General features: G+C 37.8%; 1 protein-coding gene across 2 annotated transcripts in view; it reads right to left on the bottom strand.

The window, feature by feature from the left end:
• Positions 1-14,352, bottom strand: part of NSF (N-ethylmaleimide sensitive factor, vesicle fusing ATPase) — a 111,183-nt gene that overhangs the window by 96,368 nt on the left and 463 nt on the right. For both annotated transcript variants that reach the window (XM_036451718.2, XM_036451717.2), the window contains exon 2: positions 2,589-2,674. In XM_036451718.2, the coding sequence (XP_036307611.1) occupies positions 2,589-2,674 (86 nt within the window). The remainder of the gene's footprint in view (positions 1-2,588; positions 2,675-14,352) is intronic.

The following is a 14,352-nucleotide window of genomic DNA, read 5'->3' as shown; positions in this document are numbered from 1 at the left end:
AAAAAGTGATGTTATGTGTTTGGTGGAATTTTAAAGGAATTCTTCATTATGAACTTTTACCATCTACCCAAACCATTACAAGTGCAGTGTATAGTGCCCAATTGGAAAGGTTAGCCCAAGCTTTAAGAGAAAAAGAACCCGCGCTGATTAATCGGAAGGGCTTAATTCTTCACCACGATAACGCATGACCGCATACTGCAAGAATCACTGCTGAAAAACTGCACCAGTTGGAATGGGAAGTTCTCCCTCAACCTGCATATTCTCCTGATATTGCCCCTTCCGATTACCATTTGTTTCGTTCTCTGCAAAACTTTCTTCTTGGAAAAAAATTTAATAATGAAGAATGCCTCAAAAATGCATTGACAGAATTTTTTGCATCAAAATCACAAGAATTTTACAACAGAGGGATTCAAATGCTTCCTGAGTGTTGGGCACAAGTAGTAGAAAACAACGGCAACTATATTGTTGATTAAATTTTGTTGTATTGTTTAAATAAATTTGATTTTAAAAAGTATTAGCAAACGACATTAATTATTACTAGACCTAATACATTTCCAGTTTACATAAACTGATGTTTTTTTATAGTTTACATAAAACTGGTAATAGTGATTTAGTCTTTAATATTAAGTAAAAAACAGATGAATTTCCTCTCCTGAGAATTATTTTACCTCAAAATAGAATAGGGTAAAGCAGTAAAAAAAAGTTAGTTTTCAGGACAAATATTTAAATCTCTTTGCAGACTCTCACAATAGGTTGAAGCAGTAATACCTATCATATAAGACTAAAAAGATGGTAAAAAAAATTTTTATAAAATATATCAGCTTTCATATATATATTTTTACTATTTCGAAGCATTTTATGCTAATTCATCCTGTTCAGAAGTTACCTATAAACAGATAAAATATAGTTATTTCACGATAATCTCTTATACCAAGAAACTACCAAGAACTGTGTATAAGATAAAAGCTTCAAACTGTTATGTGCTATCTTTTTTAAATTATCTTTTAGAAAGCTATAATTTTTAATATTAATGGTTAATGTTTCCATTCATATCAGTTTGCCACTAAAACACAAGTTCCTTACAGCTACTGTATTTTAAATAACCCCTTCATGAGCACAGTGAACATTTGAAACATATAAAGGAATTCCATAAAAAAAATCCTCACTTATTATCCATACTGCAGTTTATATGTGGAGAGTTCTGTGTTCAACTGAGCATCACAGAATTTTAGGAATGAAAATAATATTAATATAATCATGCAGTACAGATCCTTATTCTGAAGCTGAAAACCATAGATTATTACCAATTCTAACTTGGTGAAATTCATGTATTTCACAGAAAAATTAAAAACAAACATAGCCTCAATTAAAATCCTGCTTCATTAACTACACGAAGATTGGTGCTTGCTTTAAATAAATTATTCCTTATCTCCCTAGTCTGCCTTCTGGTACAGCCGCTTACCTCTATCAACCTCAGTAATATATGTATGGCCTTGAAATTGGTAGCAGGGCCTTTAGAAGTTCTGGCATTTGGGTAGCATGAATCAGTTAAAATAAATGACAATTAAAAATGGTTATAGCCCTAGCTGGTTTTGGCTCAGCAAATAGAGTGTCAGCCTGCAGACTGAAAGGTCTTGGGTTCGATTCTGGCCAAGGGCATATGCCTGGGTTGTGGGCTCAATCTCAGTAGGGGATGTGCAGGAGGCAGCCAATCAATGATTCTCTCTCACAATTGATGTTTCTATCTCTCCCTTTCCCTTCTTCTCTGAAATCAATAAAAATATAATTTTAAAAATACTTATAAAGATTCTACATTTGTTACGCATCTTCCAATTTTCATGCCTTTTAAAATATCTTAGCATCACTGATCAAAATGGCTAATATTTATTGAGGACTTATTAATGTGCTAGGCACTGTCCTAAGTGCTTTATTTGTATAACTCAATCTTAACAATTATCATCATCCCCATTTTACAGATTGGGACAGAGACACAAAGATGGTAACTTACCCATGGTCACCAAGTTCATAACTGGCAGAGTTAGAATCTAAACTCAAACAACCTGACTTTGGAGCCAGAAACCTAATGGCAATGCTATATAGATTCATATGACCAGTATGTTTATTTCTGCTATGGAAATTGATTTTTAAAAAGTTATAAAAAGCAATATATGCTTTTTAAAATGTTATAGTTATGGAAGTTTAACACAGTTAAGACTGAATTACACAACTCTTTCTCATCTCTTCCATTTTCTAATTCAGCAAGAGGAATAAAAAATTCTGCCGAAGCCGGTTTGGCTCAGTGGTAGAGCGTCGGACTGCGAACTGAAAGGTCTCAGGTTCGATTCTGGTCAAGGGCATGTACCTTGGTTGCGGGCACATCCCCGGTAGGGGGTATGCAAGAGGCAACTGGTCGATGTTTCTCTCTCATCGACGTTTCTAGCTCTCAATCTCTCTCCCTTTCTCTATGTTAAAAATCAATAAAAAATATATTTAAAAAAATTCTCAAGTTAACTAAAAAATAAGAGCTCTCTAGAAATTTCTAAAATACCATCTAGCAGGTGAGAAGAAAAACAAAGTTAGGTACTCACTGGCCAGACTGGAAATCTTTTTCATTCACAACTGCACAGTTGGTTAAAGATAATTCATCTGTAGGACATCTCGCAGCTTGCATACTCTATAAAAATGAAATGATTAGGAAAATGAAATTTTCTTTTATAACCTTAGAGAATAGTTTATGCCTTCCTGTCCTCTATTCCTCATCCCCTGTTGTAAAGGTCTATTGTTTTTACTCCCACCACCCATTCCTCTGTGATAATAGCAAACCCTTCCTTTGGAAAACTGTTCCTTCCTCATTGCACACGCTTTTGTGGGCATAGCAATCACAGCACACATACAACCACACAGAGTCCTATTCCACCCATGGGGCCTTATGTAGACCAGTAATTAAAGAAAGGAATTCTCTCTTGCCTCACCACCACATGGAGGAGGACTTTCTGCTCTAAGAATAAACCTATCACAAAGAAAGCAAAGGTAACAGAGACACAAACAAACACCTTAAATCAGAGACCTGACAATCAAATTAAAATCCTTGAGTCCTAAACGTTGGTTATAAGCCAATAAATTCTCTTTTTTGCTAAAGCTTATTTGAGTTGGTTTTCCAGCTCTTCAAAGAGAAGCATGTGATTGAGACTCAATCACAATGAAGTAGATTAAATAAGTTTGATAAAGTGTATCATGAAAAGTATAGTTTTATAAGAGATCCCAAGTGCCTCTAAGCCATGTCTCCTATAAATTGAGAAAAACCAATTCCAAATATCTCCCAACAAAGATAATTACAAGTTTACATGTTTTAAAATCAGAGCATAACAATCTTATGATCCACAGTGACTAGCAAACATTCCTTCATATAAAGTATTTATTAACCAATAACCCTCCACTGTTCTCTCAGGTTTCCTAGTTAGTGAAATATGACACTTGTAGTCAGTCTTTTATGACTACAGTGCCCATTCTCCAAACCTCAAGCCAAAGCTGGTTCTTCTTAACTTTGTCTCTCAAACACAAACTTAGAAAAAAACAAATTATTTTTTGCTTTGCTTTTGTTTTAACATTTTGATAGTTATCCCAGTTGTCTAGAGCAGTGGTCTCTAAATGGGATATGTGTATCTCAAGTTTGTCTGGTAATCAAGTATCAAAATAAACTGAATTTAGAAACTGATCTCTGAATAGGTGTATTACAAAATATTAAACCAAGAGTTTAAAGAATAATGAAGCTATCACTTTACTTTCTGTATAATTAATAAAAGAAAATTGAGAATATATTTTTCATCTTTAGCTCATCCTTTTTATTTTGATATGTTTTATTATGTATATAAACTATTTGAGTATAAATATATATACATATAAATGATCAATATATTTTTTTACTTATGGGATTCATGATAAACTGTTTGAAAATCACTAATTTATAACATGAGATGAATAAAGTCTAGGTCATACGTTTGATTTCTGAATGAGACAGTATTTTTGTCCACAGTCACAATTTGACAAGTCATTTGACAAAAAAATACCCAACCTTTTAGTTTTCCACCTACTCTGGGGTCTCTTTCACCTACAGGACATTACCATTTCTTTAAATCAGTATGTTATTGAAGAAAAACATACATTCAGGAAAATACATAGATGTAAATGTTTGGTTCAATGAATTTCTACAAAGTGAACACACCCAAGGTAACCAACACCCTCTTGAAGACATTACCAGCTCTCCCCTACCCCCATCACTAGATTTTTGCCCCAACCACAGATAACTACGATCTTGTTTCTCTCACCAGATGAAAACCTTAAATTAGTTTTTCCTGTTGAAAATTTTATATATAAAGTGGAATCACACATCATGTATTATTCCATGTCTGACTTCTGCCATTCAATACAGTAGGTCCTTAGGTTATGTTGGAAATCCATTCCTACGGTGCAATGTAATGCAATTTTCACCATTAAGTTGGAACCCACATACATAAGCACCTACCCTGTTTCCCCGAAAATAAGGCAGTGTCTAATATTAATTTTTTCTCCCAAAGTTGCGCTAGGTCTTATTTTCAGGGGATGTCTTCTAGGTCTTATTTTCGGAGGATGTCTTATTTTCAGGGAAACATGGGTATGTCACTCACATGGAGCACATACACAGCAGTAATGAAGCAAAACAGTAAAAAAAATTTAAAAGAAAGATGACAATTCCTGACCTTTACTTGTGGTAAATAAATAATAAAAAAAATAAAGCACATATGTACATAAGTCAAAATGATGGAACTTTAAAAAATAAATAAATAAATGGGAGATGGTGACATAACCATGAAATAACATATGTATGTCAAGTCCAACGAACCAGAGGACTGTCTGTATTATGATTGTGAGACTCATCCGTGTTGTAGCAATAGTTTACTCATTTTCATTTCTCTTATATAATTACTAGAACAAAATTCATGCACGGGCGGGGTTGTGTGTGTCCCTCAGCCTGGTCTGCATCCTCTCCAATCTGGGACATCCCCCTCACAATCCAGGACTGGTGGCTCCTGACCTCTGGTTCCTAACCACTCACCTGCCTGCCTGCAGCCTGATTGACACCTAACTGCTCCCCTGCCGGCCTGATCACCCACAACTGCCCTCCCCTGCCAGCCTGATGGCCCACAACTACCCTCCCCTGCCATGATCCATCTCCTTTGACAGGACCTGCTGGGACAGGCCTCCTCCGCACCACATGGAGCCACAGGACCCCCCAGGCCACCGCACAAGAGTGGCACTGCCTCCCTCCTCCCCCCACTGTGTGTGAAGCCATCTTGTGACAGCCATCTTGTGATGATGTGAGAGTGTGACGACCACCTAGGCTATTATTAGTACAGATATTAACATACCACTATTATGTATCCATTCAAGTTTCTAGTTTTTACTTATGAATATTGTTGCTATTAACATGTCTGTACCTGTCTTTTGAATGATATCTGTATGCATTTCTATTGAATATATTCCCACCTCACCCCACTCACCCTCCGGTAGAACGGCTGGGTCATAAACATCCATGGCATATGTTCAGCCTAGGGAGTTTTGCCTAAGGTATACAATGTGGTATTTTGACATAAATATACCTTGTGTAATGATTACCACAATCAAGTTTCATAGTTACCATTTTGTGTGTGTGTGTGTATGACCTTGTGTGCAAGGTGAGAATACTTAATGTATATTCTTTCAGCAAATTTCAAGTTTATATGTTATTAACTATAGTTAATACTATCTAGCATTTTAGTCAGGGTACCAAATCTACTATATGCAAGAAATAACTACACTTTCTTAAATGTTTGGAAATTGGATATAGATGAATGTATTAAGGGGAAGAAAAGGCATCTGGAAATAACTAGATTGAGTAAACATTTGGGAAGAAGTCTGGTAAAAAAAAAAAATCTTCAACAATTTAGAAGGAACTAAATGGAAGAGCTTAAAATGCTGTTAATGGTTCTCAATTTTAGCATAAATCAAAATCACCTATAGAACACTTAAAAGAGACTGTAGGAGGCTGGTGTGGCTCAGTTGGCTAGATTACCGTGGTTGGCAAACTGCAGCTCTTTGGCCCCTTGAGTGTGGCTCTTCCACAAAATACCACAGCCTGGGCGAGTCTATTTTGAAGAAATGGTGTTAGAAGACATTTAAGTTTAAAAAAATTGGCTCTCAAAAGAAATTTCAATCATTGTACTGTTGATATTTGGCTCTGTTGACTAATGAGTTTGCCGGACTGGGAACATCATCCTGTGCACCAAAAGATTGCTGGTTCAATTCCTGGTTAGGGCACATACGTAGGTTGTGGGTTCAATCCCCAGTAGGGGCAGATATGAAAGGCAACCTATCAATGCTTTTTTTCATACATCAATGCTTCTCTTTCTCTCTCCCTATGCCCTATTCTAATTTAATCAGCCTGGGATGGGGCCTGAGATTTTGCAGTTTGAACAAGTTCACAGGTGATGCTAATTAGCTGGTCTGCAGTCTCCACTTTGAGAATCACTGTACTCAGTAAGGAGAAATAAACTTCATAAAAAAACAAATACTAACAGGTTCATTTCATTCTACAATAGAAGAGAAAAAATGTGGAAAAGAGGCTTCAGAAATGCTCTTAGTCCATTTCATCATTTAACTTGGTAAATATAATTAAGTTTATTTTGATTCTTAATTAGTAGTAAATTGATTAAAAGCTATATAAGCAAAAAGCAGTTATCAGACTCAATATCTGGAAGAAAAGACTATTGGAATCCAGCAGCTGTTTAAGTTACAGCTACTTTCTCATTAACGATGTAGATAACAGAATAAACAACAGTGAAGTATTCAATAGCTTGGCAGAGAACATAACATTAAGACCAAGTAGGAAAATATTCATATGCACCTAACACTAAAGACACCTTACAATTTAAAAAAATCCACCAGTGAACCCCTAAATACTCTTTGTTATATAGTGATTTTAAAAGTAAATGCTAGATTTCAAAAATTATGTTATTTCTTTTTATTTTTATACGCAAAAATTTAGAAAGCCACAGAAGTAGGGAAAGTGAGTCAGCTGAGCATGGGCTCAGGAAACAAGGGCAAAAGAAGGGCCTTTGGAGCTTAGGAGAAAGAGAAGAGCAAGGAAAACTCATCTGGGGAAAGAGGGTGACAGAAGGAGCGGGCAGGCTCTAAAGAGCAGCTGCCGATAGTTTCTTATTTTAAATTAATAATTTTCCCACTTTATTACCAAAGATCTATTTGGTTAGTGCAAAATAGCCCAATACATCAGAACTTAACACTTCATTCTGAATTTAGCAAAGGACCAAAATACCCTGCATTACTCATAAACAGCTGATGCAAACTCACTTGGTTTCAAATCTATAGAGCACAAAGTTGTCACTTTTTGCTTAATGTCAAAATGAAAAAGCAGCCTAGCCGCTGTGGCTCAGTGGTTGAGCGTCGATCTATGAACCATGAGGTTTGATTCCCAGTCAGGACACATGACAGTGGGGCGTGCAGGAGGCAGCCAATCGATGATTTTCTTTCACCATTGATGTTTCTATCTCTCTCCCCCTCTTCCTCTATGAAATCAATACAAAATATTTTTAAATGAAAAAGTCAAAATCAATAGCAACAGATAAAGATAAGTTAAAGATAAAAATGTTTTTAATGAAGAAGGATTAAGTGGCTCCTAAAATTTATAAGAAAAAGGGCCAAGAGCCCTGGCCTGTGTGGCTCAATTGTTTGAAGTATCATCCCAGGTACCAGAAGACCATGGGCTGTGGGTTTGATTCCACCCTTTCTCTGTCTCTAAAATCAATTTAAAAAAAGAAAAGGATGCCGAAATCGGTTTGGCTCAGTGGATAGAGCATCGGCCTGTGGACTGAAAGGTCCCAGGTTCGATTCCGGTCAAGGGCATGTACCTTGGTTGTGGGCACATCCCCAGTAGGGAGTGTGCAAGAGGCAGCTGATCGATGTTTCTCTCTCATCGATGCTTTAGCTTTCTATCCCTCTCTTTTCCTCTCTGTAAAAACTCAATAAAATATATTTAAAAATAAATAAAGAAAATAAAATAAAGAAAAAGGACCAAGAAATGCCTAATGAAGAAAAATAAGGAGCAGGCTTACCTTACAAGACAGTAAGAATAATTTTAAAGCTATGTAATTGTAGAAAAAGACAATATAGTCAATAATACACACACACACACACACACACACACACACACATATCTAAAGCCTAAGCGACCGTTATGATTCAATAACCAGAATGACCGGTTGACCAGTCACTATGACGGGCAATGACCACCAGGGGGCAGACGTACAATGCAGGAGCTGCCCCTGGTGGTCAGTGCACTCCCACAGCCAACCAACCTCCCATGGCCAGCCAACCTCCCCTGGTCCCTCCCCCACGGCTGGCAAACCTCCTGTGCCCACCCCACCACCAGTCCCTGTCCAGCAAGCTCAGTCCAGCAGCTGGCAGGCCCTGTGGTCGGCAGGCCCCGGCCAGTAGCCAGCAAGCCCCTAGGTGTTGGCCAGCAATAATATTAAATATAAACTGTAACTGAAAAAAATTTTTAAGCTAGGGTAATTAAAACAGTGGTGTTGATGTACATATAGACAAACAGAATTATGAAACATAACAGAATCCAGACAAATTGAATATAAAACAGAGATAGCATACAATCAGTGGGGAAAAGGATGGACTCAATAAGTGATATTGAGATAAATGATTATATATTCAGAAAAGATAAAATTAGTTCCCTAATTCACGCCAAACACAAAAATTAATTCCAGATGAATTAAAGCATGAAAAGCAAAATTTTAAACCTTTTAGGAGAAAATCTTTCTGACTTTTAGGTGAAGAAAATTTTCTTTAAAAACATACAAATACACTAATCATAGAGGGGAAAAACGAGGTAATTATAACTATACTAAAATTTAAATCTAAAACTATAAACATGAAATAATCACCACTAAGAAAAGCTATTTGCAATTAACAAAGGATGAGACTCCAAGCAACCCCTACACCCACAAAAAGAGAAAACTCTGCAAATCAATTTTTTTAATGCTAAAAGCTCAACAGTTGGGAGGAAAAAAAAAGGGGGGGGGTAAAGAATATACAAAGGTAATTCACAGAAGAGGATGACCAATAAGAAAAATGACCCAATGACCAATAAGAAAAATGCTCAATCTCCCTAGTAGCCAGGAAAAATGCAAATTTAAACAACAGGATTGTTTTATACCTATTATATTATATAAATTTAAATGACTATCATATTAAGTGCTGGAGAGGACATAAGTAACAGGCACTCCTATACTGCTGGAAAGAGTGCATATGTATATGTCTCTAGAAATATATCGTAAAGAAACTCTTACATATGTATGTTAAGAGACATATACAAATCCTCTGGTAAGAAAACAGAATACTACATAGTAGTTAAAACAGAATTAACTGGCCATATACCAACATGAATAAATTTCAAATGAACAGATTGCAGAAGGAGATATGCAGTACACAGCATAACACCATTATCCATGTAACAGTGGGGAACTGTAACCCACCCCACCATTCTTTTGTTTCTGTAAATGCTGACTCTGACTAATTTATAGCTTGTTGATAAAAGCAGGTTTGTATAAGAATCCTAGGAACTAACTTCAAGGAAGAGAGAGACTGACTTTCTGGTATTCCAGCTCCAGGAAATTTGCTGACCTTCAAACAAAAAGCAGAAGGATGCACATCAAACCATTGCTTGACCAGTTTCAAGATCCTTATCAGAATAGACTGTGCTGGTCCACACGTAAGGTTCTCAATGGAGAACTCTCGGCTCCCTCCCTTCGATCCCTTTGTTCTGTTTTTCTCACACTGAGATGGGGAGATGGGCCTTGGGACGAGAGTTCCCCATCTTCTCAGGGAGCCAGTGCTTGAATAAACGACTTTCCTTCTCACAAGTTTGGAGACAGGCAGCCAGACCTGCATCTGGTTACATATATGTTTTTAAAAAACACTATACATATATTTAGGCACAAACATATGTAGATGTAAACAGAAAGGATCTCCGTAGACCAACTTTAGGATAGTGGTTATTTCTGGAAAAGGTCAGTGGAATCAAGAAGGGATACAAAAGGGATTCAATTGGATCTGTAATGTTTTATTTCTAAAAATTAAAAAAATCTGAAGCAAATATCAAAATATGTTAACACTTCTTACATCTGGATAGTGAGCACATAGATATTTGTTTATCTTTTCAGCATGCTAGAAATCTCTTCACATTTATATAAAGTGTACAAATTTATTTATTTTATTTTTTCGGCTAGAAATAGTTTTTAATGTATCAGCTGATTTCTCATAAAAAATTGTACATACCAAGAATTAAGATGGAGACTGGCAAGAAGGTAAGGAGGGAGAGAGTGTGAGAGTGTGAGGGAGCGATAGAGGAGTGTATGGACTTGTGTGGTGTGTGTGTGTAAAGTATACAAATTTAAAATGCACAGAGCTTTTAGAAATAGTTGTAGTCACACAGGGAATATTTAGTTTTCATCATAAAAAATAAGTTAGAAATTAGAGATTAAATCACTAGGAAATTGAAGACAGTGTAAGTTAGGCCTCAAAGCTCATTCAAAGATATCAATGCTGAAGTATGATAAAGGATATCGTTTATAGATTACCTAAAATACCATGGACCCTTAAGAACAACATTACTGCAAATGTCTAGTGTATTGATGTTTGCAAGAGTTCACTGTCCTACCAATTCAGGAATTCTTAACAGTGGGATAATTCACATACTTTCACCTAACATCTTTACACCTTGATTTAAATACTTGAGAAAAAGAATACACTCAATTTGAGCATAAATTCCTCTGGGTTTCAGAAAGAATCAGCTATTTTACAGTGCTATAAAGAGTTCAATTTTATTTTTCTAAGATGTATAGCACTTGAAGATACTTTTCAAAATCTTTAACATAATATAGAAAAGCAATAACTACTGAATATATGATTTCAGAAAGTTGATATGCTTTGGATAGCAAAACATTGATTTAGAAAATGGGACCATGAAACATATTATTTATTTTGACTTGTGGTACTGCACATGAGCTATCTCCAATTTATAACTTGTACTCCAAAACTTCATTTGAAGATTGATAGTAAAAATATCATTTACCCATAAAGTATAAATGGGTAGGTTTCTGGACTAGGCTACAAAAGCTTCTTCAACATACTAACAGATACTAAATATATCAGCATGTCTAGGCAAAACGTTGGATTAGGTAAATTTTAACTCTAGCACCTTTCTATTCTCCTTTCAACTCCTACGAGAGTTCTTTGCCTTAGATGCCTATTTAACATCATCCCACTCTATTTCTTCACAACAAATCCCCTCAACAAGGTGCAGGAAGAAACAATCCATTGTTTCATTTGCATTTATGTATGTAACTTTTCAGAAAAGAACTGCTGGATCTCCAGGAAGATTCCTGGTAATTTTTAAAGACAGATTACAAAAAGTCCAGGCACTATGGAAAGCCTTTCTCCTTCCTTCCTTCCTTCCTTCCTTCCTTCCTTCCTTCCTTCCTTCCTTCCTTCCTTCCTTTCTTTTTTCTTCTTCCTGTAATGGAGTTGTGGTGGTAATATAAAGGGCTTAGAAAGTGATACCCAATCGAGTAGCCTTACTAAGGAGTCACTCCCTATCTAAAATCAGCTCTCCTAAGCTATTAAGGCTGCATTTCAGAATCCTTCTTTACTTCTGATTCCATGATTCCAGAGCAGCTGTAGCGTGAGAATTCTGAAAGAGGCCTGGGGCAGTGGTAGCCATCTGTATGTGGAATTCTTTCTAAATAAGAGTCCATATTCAATGTAAGAAGAATAAAACTACATTCTGCTTTATTACTAGCAAAAATTTACAATAGCTGAGAAAATTTATTACCTAATTTAATCTTTTTAACATGTCAGTAAAATGGGCTAACTTTATGGCAATGCACCATCTATCACTAGAGTATTCAAAAAGAAATTAGATTCATCTTTAAAAAAACCCGGCTGCAGCACCGTTTGGTGGTCGCAGGCAGTGTGCAAAGTTCAATGATGACAATAGGTAAAAAAACAAAACAAAACAAAACAAACAAACACACACACACAAAAAAACATAATCCAATGGAAGGTAAAATATAATGGTAGAGGCAAATAATCACATTAGTAAATTTAAAAATAACAGATAAATCTCTAAGGAAAGCAATACAGTTCTTCAAGAACATATAACAACAGATCCTGACTTGAAGTGTGGTATCAGAATAGGCTTCCTTTAAGTAGTTGAGTGATCTGAGTAAGAGGGAAATGGTTGGGAGTAAAACATTACAAAGAAAGCACAAGCAAAGACCTTGTGATATGAGAAACCACGGTGGCTTTAAGGCTTATATATAACCTGAGCATAGAGAGTAAGTGGGGGAGTGGAAAGAAGCAAGAGTAGAACCACAAAGGACCTTACAGGCCTGGTTACAGAATTGGTCTTCACCCAAAATTAATGGGATGCTATCAAGGGTGGGGTTTAATGGGTATGGGAGGGAACAATCAATGTGGACACTGGTGTAAACAGTCTACTTCGGAGCTTCCCGCAACAGTTCAGACGGAGCAGAAGTGATGGTTAGGGAAAAGGAGGTGAAAATGAAAATGTTAGAGAGGTGGACCAATTGAAGAGATTATTAGGAAGTTAAAATGGCAGAACCCATGTGACCAGCCCAGTGGGTGATTTGTGTGCAGTTTAAAGCAGCAATGACCCAAGGCAGATTCTTTGGCCCTTAAACGTATTTGTTGTTTTTGTTGTTTGGGGGGGGGAGTAGAAGGGAGTGGAGAGAACTCAGTGTTGGGGGGTGCGGTGAAAGAGAAGCAATATAAAGAATGACATCCTCAACCCCACTCCAGGTTTCTAGCCTATATAAATGCATGGATGGTGATGCCATTTGTTGAAATATGGATTGCTTGCTTCCCGCATGTACCCTGGCCAGGGCCAGGGATAGAGCCTGCAAATGGAGGTACGTGCGTGCCCTTGAATGGAATTGAACCCGAGACTCTTTAGTCCGCAGGCAGTTGCTCTGTCCACTGAGCCAAACAGGCTAGGACTGAGGTGGCAGCACGTACCCAGTTCTGAAAAGGTAATTTGATACATTAATCTGGAACTCCAAGGATAGGTCTTTACTGGGAATAAAATACTGAAAATCATTGACACATAGACACTATTGGAAGCTGTGGCATTAGAAGAAACCGCCCAGGGAGAAAATAGAGAGCGAGAAGAGAGCCTTGAGGAACATCTGCATTGAACAATTTAGAGATACATTTCAGTGGGATGACAGGGCCAAAAATCAGACTGCAATGGGTTGAGGGGTGAGCAGGCTGGAAACAAATGGGAGACAATTCCATTAAGATGCCTGGCTGTAAAGTGGGAAGAGAAAAGGTGACAGCTGTGGAGGCGGAGGGAGGGTTTGTTTTCAGAGGGGGGTAGCCTGAGCCTGTTAAGATGGAGCAGGTGGATACAGAGGAGTGGGATTCCTGAGAAGGTGGGAAAACCAGAATCTGAAACATGGGTGGACAAAGTAGCCACAGATGAAAAAGGAGAGGAAAAGCAGAAAAAAAAGCAAGAGCAGAAAGAGGCCAAATGAAATGACCTTTCCGGTCTCTTCTCACTCTGGAATCCCATGACCATTTCCTTTAGGTAGGGCATTTGCGTGTATGCATCAATCGACGCAAGCAACGTATTCAAATATTCTGGGGTAAATAATCCGTCTAGCACATCCTTATCCCCCCTAATGACGCAGTTCATATCCCGGGGTTTAGGACCAGTGTAATCTCTGGGCAGGATCCATCCCTCTGAGAGCGCTTAGCTCCATGCACACTGCAACACAGCACAGCACCACCAGCCCTCTCCCCCCTCCCTCGCCGAGACCTCAGAGGCTAGGGGAGAAGGTAAAATATAAAACCCTGATGCTACAACACCTCCTGCAGCCTTCGAAGCGACGGCTGTCATTCATAAAAGCAAAAAAGCGGCACGCCAAATGCCCATTCCAAGCTAAAGGCATTCCCTGCACCATCCGACAGTGACAGGTCCCTCGACAGCCGGGCTTGGCCACCAAGTCACTGGCACTTCCTCCTCCTTCCCCAAGACCTTTGATTCTCAAGAACCAGAAATAGGTTCCTGATGGTCCTTCCTCCCACAGCCCTCGCCCCAATGCAGCACACGGATCCTCCGCAGTGACCCCAGAGGCTGCCCCTCATAAGCCCTCAAAAGGGGGTGCAGGGAACACCCCCCACCACCACCACCCCGAGTCCGTCACACAGGGGATGGAATGGCCATAA

Source organism: Pipistrellus kuhlii, unplaced genomic scaffold (genome assembly GCF_014108245.1).
Source record: "Pipistrellus kuhlii isolate mPipKuh1 unplaced genomic scaffold, mPipKuh1.p scaffold_m20_p_22, whole genome shotgun sequence".
Lineage (NCBI taxonomy): Eukaryota > Metazoa > Chordata > Mammalia > Chiroptera > Vespertilionidae > Pipistrellus > Pipistrellus kuhlii.
The sequence above is the reverse complement of the archived record's forward strand: the minus strand, read 5'-3'. Positions and strand labels throughout refer to the sequence as shown.